At 30.5% G+C, this 10,413-nt stretch overlaps 1 protein-coding gene across 2 annotated transcripts in view; it reads right to left on the reverse strand.

Moving 5' to 3' along the window:
• Nucleotides 1–325: 325 nt before the first annotated feature.
• Nucleotides 326–10,413, reverse strand: part of LOC100160001 (phosphatidylinositol 4,5-bisphosphate 3-kinase catalytic subunit delta isoform) — a 10,403-nt gene continuing 315 nt past the window's right edge. The window contains exons 1-16 of one of the 2 annotated variants that reach the window (XM_001946620.5): nucleotides 5,676–5,916; nucleotides 5,350–5,569; nucleotides 5,053–5,281; nucleotides 4,750–4,991; nucleotides 4,437–4,683; nucleotides 3,977–4,377; nucleotides 3,716–3,915; nucleotides 3,515–3,655; nucleotides 2,912–3,190; nucleotides 2,714–2,857; nucleotides 2,381–2,650; nucleotides 2,117–2,305; nucleotides 1,237–1,379; nucleotides 1,017–1,168; nucleotides 777–947; nucleotides 438–686 (exon numbers count right to left, since the gene is read on the reverse strand). In XM_001946620.5, the coding sequence (XP_001946655.2) occupies nucleotides 438–686; nucleotides 777–947; nucleotides 1,017–1,168; nucleotides 1,237–1,379; nucleotides 2,117–2,305; nucleotides 2,381–2,650; nucleotides 2,714–2,857; nucleotides 2,912–3,190; nucleotides 3,515–3,655; nucleotides 3,716–3,915; nucleotides 3,977–4,377; nucleotides 4,437–4,683; nucleotides 4,750–4,991; nucleotides 5,053–5,281; nucleotides 5,350–5,496 (3,204 nt within the window). In that variant the 5' untranslated portion in view covers nucleotides 5,497–5,569; nucleotides 5,676–5,916. Of the gene's footprint in view, nucleotides 687–776; nucleotides 948–1,016; nucleotides 1,169–1,236; nucleotides 1,380–2,116; nucleotides 2,306–2,380; nucleotides 2,651–2,713; nucleotides 2,858–2,911; nucleotides 3,191–3,514; nucleotides 3,656–3,715; nucleotides 3,916–3,976; nucleotides 4,378–4,436; nucleotides 4,684–4,749; nucleotides 4,992–5,052; nucleotides 5,282–5,349; nucleotides 5,570–5,675; nucleotides 5,917–10,413 lie in introns of those variants that run through there. The other variant, XM_003246984.4, reaches the window with a different exon arrangement.

The following is a 10,413-nucleotide window of genomic DNA, read 5'->3' on the forward strand; positions in this document are numbered from 1 at the left end:
TAATCTGTTGTAATATGAATAATAATATCAAGAAAAACAGTCCAGTGGACAGTTGTAATTTACTTCAATCTAACTCCAACAATATTTAACGTTGAATATATTACACAAATTAAATAAATTATGTTTACCTATATTGGTATAGTTCTATTATAATAATTGATAATAATATATATAAATTATTAATTTATATAATATATTAATATTGCATGTTTTTAAATGTATTAAAAATAATTTATACACTTATGTACTTAGAAAAAAATCGTACTGAGGTAACCATAATAATATCAATTACGTCTTTCTCTCCCATTCACAAATTAAACATTTGTTTTAAAATTTAAATACAATTTGTCTACTATTATATAGGAAAACACAGTATTAATAAGCTCAAACTGAAATTACGGCAGTATGGCCAGCTCCAAGCCAATTAGAAACTTTTGTCATTGTTTGTTGTTTTTCGCTAAATTATGAGATGCCCAATTAAGTGATGTCTTCCACGAATTGCCTAATGCTTCTTCAAACTTGGATCGGAAATGCATTTTAGCATCATTTTCTGATAGGTCCATTACAAGTGTCTCACGTAAATAATTGAGATCTTTTTCGGAACCCAATTCAGGCAGACCAGTTGAAATCATCATTGCAAAAAGAGAAAGTATTAATGAGCCATGTCTCCTTAATATTAGAAAGGCCTGAAACAAAAAAATTTACAAAACACTTTTTATGACTAATATAGCTTTAGTTATATAGTTTGAAAATGACTTATTAGGTACTAAATTTACCTTTTCACAGTAATTCTGGAACATTTGGAATTCGAGGGCCTCTTTTCTAGTCTGGCCTTTATTAATAACATGCACAAAGTCGTGGGTCAACACAAATGGTACACGTTCACGGCGGAAACCAAATTTCTCTTTGAAATGACCAAGAATGTGACCAAAATCAATGTGAAACAGCTAGAAAAAATATAATTAAACATAATATAAAGAAATATCTGTTATGTTATGATATTTAAATATACGTACTTGGCCTGTTTTTTTGACCATAATATTGTCGGAATGGCGATCAGCAACACCCAGTACATAGGTTGCCACACAATAGCCAGCACATGAAAAGGTAAATTCTTCAATGGCTTTTTGCAATGACTGTTCTGTTTGATTGTAGTCTTTTAACCATGCTAATAATGTTGGCATTGAAAAAAATTATTTACATTTTTGGTAATTATATTTTACTATACAATCTTACCTAATAACGATCCTTTTTTAAAAGCAGATGTTGCTGAAAACATTCCTTTTTCTTTTTGAATATTAGCTATGGTCTCTGCATTCAATACCACTTCAATCATACCCACACGGTTATCTGTCGATATACATTGATATGGATTCATCCTGAAATAAATTAAATTATAAGTAAATTGATAAATGTAGATTAATGTAATATAGTATTTTGTTAAAATATTTATGAATAAAATATCGAAATTAAAATATATTTTTTCTTTAACAATTTTAGGTTAGTGTTGCTTTATAAGTTAATAACAATTAACAATAATATAATAAATATTATGTTATTATATTATAATTTATTATTAATTAATAATATAATTAAATATCATCAAGTTCAGTTCACAGTGTATTAAATAAAATGCAATAGTATACAATAGTACGTATAAAATCCACGGCTCAGAACTTTTTGCAACACATATTTGTAAGAAATGAGTGTATTTAAAATCTAGTTGTTGTGTACATTTTTAATTGAATAATATCAATATGTAATATTCTGTTAGTTTTTTTTTTTTTATTTTGATACTAATCACATGGAAACTTTAAAATGTTTACATAAAATACTATTGCTGTAGTGTAATTAGCAGCGTAACTTATGACATAGACAAAATAATTAATTAAAACACCTGTGTAAAGATTACAATGATGGTATTAGGAATATTCCCTATATTTTAATCTCCAATTGCTTACAATAAATTAAGTGTAATCTATAACTATATTTTAAAATGTGTTCCATATAATTAATATTAACTATAATTATAATTATTATTATATATACTATTGAAAAAAAAAACGCTTTCTAAAATTTAAATATTTGATCTGTCCTTACACAGCTTAGAACTTACCTCAAATCCAACCCTTCATTTTTCCATAGTTTGTCCATAATACGTATCATCTGTAAAGCAAGCATATCCTGCCTTAAATCGTCACCATTTTTAAATATAACGTAAATGTCATCGCCATGTGAATCAACATTTTCAAAAACTATCCATAAAGGTTTCATTTTACTATCCATCACGCGACACTTTTCAGTTCTACATTATGACATTAGATATGACAATTATTTTATACTATAATTTATAGTCATTAACTGTACAAATTCAACATACCTAACTCTTTTGCACTTATAACTGGGATCTAAAGGACTATGCACAGATGACATAGCTTCTATGCAATGTCCTTCTTGAAAATATTCTTGTAAAAAAGACCGAGCTTTTTCTTTGTCGCGACGCTGCCTAACTAACTCTGTGGTCTTTTTCAGTTTTTCCAAAAAATCCATTTGTCTTATTAATGTTTTCATGTGTTCAATGGATCCTCGGCAATATGCCTCCAACATTAAACCGAAGCGCACTGACACAGACGCCACTTGCATTTCTGATCTAATAAATAAAATAATAATGCTAGTGTAATTCCATCAATAAAAATGTTCATAATTTATATACCTGAGATGCCAAAATAAGTAATGGCCAATTTTTTGATTTTGTAATGCTCTTGTAAGCAAAAATTCTACTAAGTCACAGCATAAATAAGATTCATGTTTCAGAGCTTGGACCAGTTGTAAAAGAAACAATGAAAGATCTTCATCACTAAAACAACAGTATTATTGGTTAACTATTAATTTTTAGGGAATATCTACTTACCTTAGTATTTGTAAGCATTTAACGGCAAAACTTCGAACTACTTGGTCAGCATAAGCATAGTCTAGCAATTCCAAAGCTTGCTGTGGTCCTAAAAGAGGCCACCTGGAGACCAATGAGGTAGCTTCAGCTACTTCCCACCGTATACCCCATTCCACACAATCTAAAAGTTTAGCTAAAAGTCCAGGCACTGATTGCAATATATGATACCTATGCCGCCACAGTTTCTTTCGATCCTGTTCATGCATTTCATCTAAAGGTTCCCCACGCTCGGCCATTGTCCTAAAAATTAATTGAAAATAATACAATGAGTATTATTATATTAATTACAATACTCTGTCTAACGAGAGAGCGCGACTAGACGGCAACTAAAACTCATAGTCCGCGCATCTTCCACCACCAGGCCCACGTAGTGCTGCCCACCACCTGTTGATTTGTCAACAAGCGTGCTCCGCTACGCATGGTGAATTTTATAAACATGCTATGACACACGACAGGCGAGGAAAATTAGAACCTCAAAACCGCAGAGCACATTCATTTGGATACGCAAGCGAGTTGCACTCTCACGCTGGACAGAGTATAATAACATTTAAGGTTCTATCTTACTTTATTTGATCTAAATAAGTTTTTAGTGATTGTGAATCTCCAACCGCTTGATCTTTTAAGTCATCTTTCCCTTTTTTATCAGCATACTCTCGTAATTTATCCAAACTTGGATACACAATTACGTGCTCAGCTGGTTGATAACTAAAAATAATTAGAGTCACATTATATTTTGAAATTAAATATTAAAAAATAATTTCAAACCTATGAAAAGTTATAGTTAATGCTGTTGTTTGTTCAACATTTGGATTAGACACAACAGTACCAAGCGGGTGTAACAAGTCTTCATTTTGCAAATCATCAGCATATGTCCACATATACAGCGTAATTGACCCACTTTTTAGCTGATTTTTAAAGTCATACACAGTTGTGTTGACCCAGTCCATTGGTGTTACAAACATTTCCTACAAATCATAATTTAAATAAAAATGTTCAAGCAATAATTATTTATTTATTATAATTTACTTGTTTGGATTCTTTAATGCGTCTAGTTCTTAGTCCTTTTGATGTTTTGGAGACTTCATATACTACTAAACATAAACGAGCCATCCGTGGTATGTCAGCTATACTCATGTCAAATTCTAGTTCTTCGTCCCATGTACAGTCACCGTTGTTAACAATCTTTTCAGACGTCCTAACACACTCGCACAACGCTTTACCCCCGTGAAACAAAGCCGCTTCGATTCCAACTTCAACAGTTCTGGTAACATCACAGTTTAATTTACTAATATAGTTCACTTTGAACTTAAATTGTTCGTCAATATCAAATGACAATTTGTGTTTAGTCTTTTTACGTAATGTTAATGTAGTACGAGTCTTATTTTGCTCAATGTATTCAGTCTGGTCTTTGTTAACTTCTTCTGGAACTAAAATATTTTATCTGTTATGATTAACAACAACAGCAACAATAATAATAATTAACTACCTGGAACATTAAACTTGGAAACAGCAATCAAAATTGGGTTGAGATCTTGAGACAGACTATCTTGTATATAGGCAAAATCTATTAAAGGATGTAAACCAACAATGTATTCTTCTCGGCCACAAACTTTTAGAGTAAAATCCGAACACTTTTCATTTCTAGTTTTTAATGTCATTGCACGTTTATTTAGTATTTGCATCATCAGTTGATCAGGTGTCGTTGTAAGACCCACATTAAATGTAAATGTAGTCTAAAAAATAACATAAATATTTTGATTTATGTGACACTAAAATACAAATTTAATTTTTAAATATACCTCCGTGCTATCAAATTTTATTACAACTGAAAAATTATCATCTCTTAGCCTCCTTGTTACTGTAGTAGGCAAGACATTAGAAGATAAAGTAGAAGCTGCTAAGCGTGGTGCAAATTGATACAAAAGTCGTTCTAACCAACTTTGTCGTCTTCGATTAGCTTGCATTTGATCAGCTAATGCTTTCATTTTTCCACGAAACTGATTTACTTCTGAACTTTTCAATGAATCAAATTCCATTAGACCTAAATAAATAATACAATGTTATAGATTTATACATTGTACTTGTATCATGGTAAAATATACCTTTCCCAATAAGATTACTTATTTGGGCATTAAGTACATTGTCTGCTTTATCTTCTTGACGTTCTACAATGTTGAGGACTGCTAAAAATGGTCGTACATCACACAGTCTCTTATTCTCGTCCACAAGCATTTCTCGTTGGGCCATAGCATTGACATAAGATATACTGTAACTGCTTGAGTCGTGCAACATACCGTGCAAGGGATATTTGACTGCCTCTTCCCATAATTCCTTTAAAATGACATTGTACTGTATGTTGTAACACTTAAATACTTAAATGTGTATAGTGACCAACATACCTCTTTTAACTCGTGCAAAGATGTGCTCGTTGAAACTGTTAATGGTATTGAAATACTATTGGGCATTAAACAAGTGACTTCTACAACAGAATCATGGTTGATCTCATTCCAAAAATTGAAATTAAAAGCCGGATTTTCGCACACCATTTTGAATTGCTTTGTAATGACTGTTCACACCATAATGATAATTATTAAACGTCCCCTACTTCGCAACTTCAGCCTGGAAGGCCATGTAAAGCAACAAAATAAAATTAGAAACAAAAGAGTCAATAATAATGACGCATGACAAATCGGTAACAAATCAGTCTGAGATGTATGCAACTCACCTTATTTACTAAAATAATGATTCATTATTGCATGCATTATTACACGTTAATTTTGTTATTATATGTTTTAACAAGTCTTTTTAAAGGGTGTCAGTCAACGCAATTATAACGTAAGGCGATAATTATATTCGGATTACTGGAGAAGTATTGAGTATTTTCTAGTAGGATTACAAAAACATTAAAATATCATTATTATCATCGCGGAATTATCATTTATCACTGCATAATTGTATTAAAAATTTTTCACTATTTGATTTTGATTATTATTTATTGTTCGTTCTGTTTTTTTTTCCTCTCCATAATTTCGAAAAAAACTATGTGTGTGCCTGTATGTTGGGAGGAGGACTGTGGATGGTGCACGTGGTCACACTGATCCAGCCTCAAGTGGCATCTATGTGCGTGGATCGGGCATAAATGCATAATGTGTTATCAATGCCGAATGCTAAAACTACTTGAAAAGAATCAAGTAGTCAAGTATTCGACTTGTCAAGCTTGTCACTTGTCAGTGATCGGTAATGTTGTCAGTTGTAAGTTATCTCCTCGGCTGAAGATAATAAATATTTAAAGTTCGATAAACTTTATTATCTATAACTGTGAACGCCGCATACGGACGCGGCTGTTTTGTGCCTGTAATCTGTATAATATACAATTTATAAACAATAATAATTCAATATTATAATTATATCTGTTTGTACTTTATTTAGCCATGGTGTCAGCAATTTAAAAATCTGATCCTCTATTATAGACGATAATACCATGATTGATTATATAATACCACGGGTTTTAGACTATTCATAATATCCATGATTTTTATGCCATTTTTCCCATGCTCCCAAACTCCAAAGTCCCAAGTCTCAATTGCGCTTTTGTCTTAGAAATTGTTAGTAGACAAGTAAGCAACTTGGCAACCATATTATTATCTATTGCCGTATTTCTGAAAGAAGCTGTTCATGAAAAAGGACGGAGATTTAATGTTACATCATTGAATAAAATATATATATTATTACGTATCTTAATCAATGATTTATTCAATAATACCTATGCATTTTTATTAAATTATAATCGCGCGTGAGATTACATTCTTAATTTAATTCCATGCCGTGTTCGTGGAAAATGCTCCATCACAGATCGCGTAGTCCGCCAAAATTCTACAGTAAATAATAATAATGAAATAACTATAATATTATAATAAACGTTTCGCGACCGCGGCAGTCTCGACTTTCGAAGTCGTTTGCACGACCTGATATGCGATAATGCGATATTGTGATAACAAACATCTTCCACGCCGTGTTAGTGTGTTATCATCTCGCTTGAACCACAGAAGCACAGAACGATCTAACAACACTAACGTCCATCTACGACTGTAGTTTTCAGTTTTGGTATATGTGCGCGGGGGAAGGGGCGGTGAAAAAACGTATTATTATCGTGAAATATTGTGATATCACCATACGATATTATTATTATTATAATTTATATGCCATTGCTGCAATTGTGTAGACGTCAACAAAAAAATCCAACTATTCCTTATCAATAATTGTGCGCTCTCGCCCTCGCGGAATTCGCGTTCGCGTCGAAAAGTGAAAACGCACGAAATAGCGTAACACTCTAGCACGGCGACGTACGCTTTTCGGGACGTTGGGTTTGGTTTTTTTTTCGCGGAAGTTCCGTTTCCGACGTGGTTTCCGGGTGACCGCAAACGAGTACCCACAAACGGTCCGCCAAGATGATGAGCCGCGCCGACGGTCTGGTGCAAAGGCGCAACGTCAACAGGGACAACGCGGACGGCGTTTCCAAGGAGAACGGCCAGTCGGCGGCCGACAAACTCGACTACGAGGAAGACATCGATGACGGTGACTCTAAGGAGACACGGCTCACGTTAATGGAAGAAGTGCTGTTGCTTGGTCTCAAAGACAAAGAGGTATATTGTAGGTGTACGTTCACTTCTATTAAGATTCGCGGTCCCCGTCAGGTGTATACGTCTGAAATGTTTACACGAATACCCGGCTAGAAAACTGACGACAAAATAGTATGTTGTAGCACTTGTAGGTGTACATTCACTTCTATTTAAGATTCGCAGCCCTCGTCAGGCGTATACGTCTGAAATGTTTATACAAATACCTGGATAGGAGTACCAAAGTCATAATACTGTTTCAAGCAAAAAGGTAATAGATGAAGTATCATCTACCCAGAAAATTCAAATAGACTAAGAACTTATACTCTTTTTCTAATCACTGTTGAATATTGTATTACTATTACAAAAATTATTGGTAAGCAATCATCGATTGTATCTAACTACAAAAACATTGTACCTACTACATTTTATTTTATTAATAAGTACCTAATAATCAAATATTTTTTTTTGAAACTATTTTATTTTGGACTCATTTTGGTCCTTTTTTGTGCTACATGGATCTAATTTTGTAAATTGCATGGTCTAGGTACATTTTTTTAAGGTGGTATAATGTATTATTTTGCTACAATGTTGACCCAAATCATTTTTTATTAGTAGTAGGTTGTAGATACTATGATAAGTTTTTCCACGCGTCAGCTGGTTAGTTAAAACCTAAAAATTAAAATTCTATTAGGTAGGTTTTAAACTAATCAAAGTTAATATGACGTATTTTATACAATTATAGAAAATATTAAATGGTTGGTAGTGCCATATTGATAAAAATATATTGTGAAGAAATTACTTACAATTGCAGTTAAAGCAATTGATTTTATTGATTGGTAATTTCTAAGTTATTTATAAGCTTGTAGCCATCAATTTTTATTTTTTCTACAGTTAAAATTTCACAAAATTACCACTTATGCTTACTAGTTACTTGCATAAGATTAGGCATAGGTACCTTATACCTTATATTGATTTTATGTATTTACTAATTATTTCTTTCACATTTCTATGATTATAATTCTTGGTAATTTTTATAGCAACTTTGCTTAAAATGACATAAACAATAGAAAAAAAAACATTAAATTTAGATAATATGTACTTATTGTAGTTGGGTCGAGTTGGGTACTTACTACTTACTAGGTAGTGTAATGTTCATTATGGTTATTATGTACTATGTAAATATTTAGCAAAGTAATATTTTTCTAAAGAAACTATTTCATTTAAATAAGAAATCTAAGGTATTGACTTTATTTATTTCCTAAATCCTTTATAACTTTATTTTATAACTTTCGCAGATTATTTATTGTTTATATAAATGATTTTTATAATGAATTTATTTTTGTATAAAAAATAAAAGTATACCTATTAAGTGACATTTTATACAGAATTATTTTTATAGGTAATATGTACCTAATAATAATATGTGTAACTACCTGTTTCGCCAAATCCTATTAACTGTTTATAAAATATTAAACTTATAAGTTAATTAAGATTAAATATTAAAACTTTTATTAGGTACTTATTCTTTAATTATTTTTATTTTAGACAATCTGTACAGTATTTGCATAAAGCCTATTTAGGTAGGTAAATACTTTTATACTTAAATACAATTCTAGATACTTTAGAAAAATATTTTTAAATACATATTCTGAATATATATTTTTTTTATTTAGATAGATTTGTATATTTGATTACCTACTTTTTCAGAATAAAATTTAAATGTATATAACTTTACTGTAATAATTATTTTACATTATTTAAAAAGTATTGTACCTACCTAATAGTAATAAATAATAATATTACTAAATGTGCTTATATATTTGAATATGTATTCTGAATACAAAATAAAAGTACCTATTATTTTCAATACTGAATTAATTCTGCTAGAATTAATGTTTTATACTACTTCAATTTGTTTTTAGGATAAAAACTATTTTAAGCTTACAATCAAAGTAAGTAGGTAGTAGTCCAATAAATAAAAAGATTTACTCGAGGATTTACTTAAATAATAATATTGTAATACTGGTGAAAATAGGCTTAGGTACTGAAAAGAATAACTTAATTTGTTATGTGACATAATTTATGATATAATTGATATAATATTATCTACTTTATAACATCCATTTGTTACTAATGGCCAGTTACAAACAGTTGTACAAACATAGTATTCTGCATGGCTTATTTAAGCACCATATTTGTTGAATATTGATGTAGATACACTATATTTAGATGTTTCATTTGTATTATACTAGCTGATCCCGTGCACTTAGTTGTTGCCCGTTAAATGTACCAACTCTATATGACTCAAATTTTGTTAAATTTGTCATTTAATATTCGTTGTATGGTGTTCAAAATTTATCTTAACTTTTCTGCTGCCCAGAATAAAAATTCTGATTAACCAATACCAACCTATATATAATAGGTAAACAACAATAAACTAAATTTTTATTATAGGTAGTTAGATATAATTATATTTTTAAAAACATTTCCTACTAATCAAATGGGTAAATTATTTTTATGAATGAATAATGACAATATTTTTATTAGCTATAAGTATTGTTGACAGTTTTGATTTGACAGATTGATTACAGTTGTTTACTTGGAAAATAATGACTTAATCTATTGATAATTTTAATTTTAAGGACCTTACCTAACCTTTTGAATGCAATTATTAATTGCTAGATTAACAAAATAAATAATACATTTTTTTCATTATTTTTTTACATATATTGTAAAATGATGTCATTTTACTGTAATATTTACTTAACAAGTCTAAAACACAATAATTACACAGATAGTCTCGCAGATAGTTAAAGATCATAATTTTTGAATTTATACATAGCC

This window comes from Acyrthosiphon pisum, chromosome A1 (assembly GCF_005508785.2).
Source record: "Acyrthosiphon pisum isolate AL4f chromosome A1, pea_aphid_22Mar2018_4r6ur, whole genome shotgun sequence".
Taxonomy (NCBI): Eukaryota; Metazoa; Arthropoda; class Insecta; order Hemiptera; family Aphididae; genus Acyrthosiphon; species Acyrthosiphon pisum.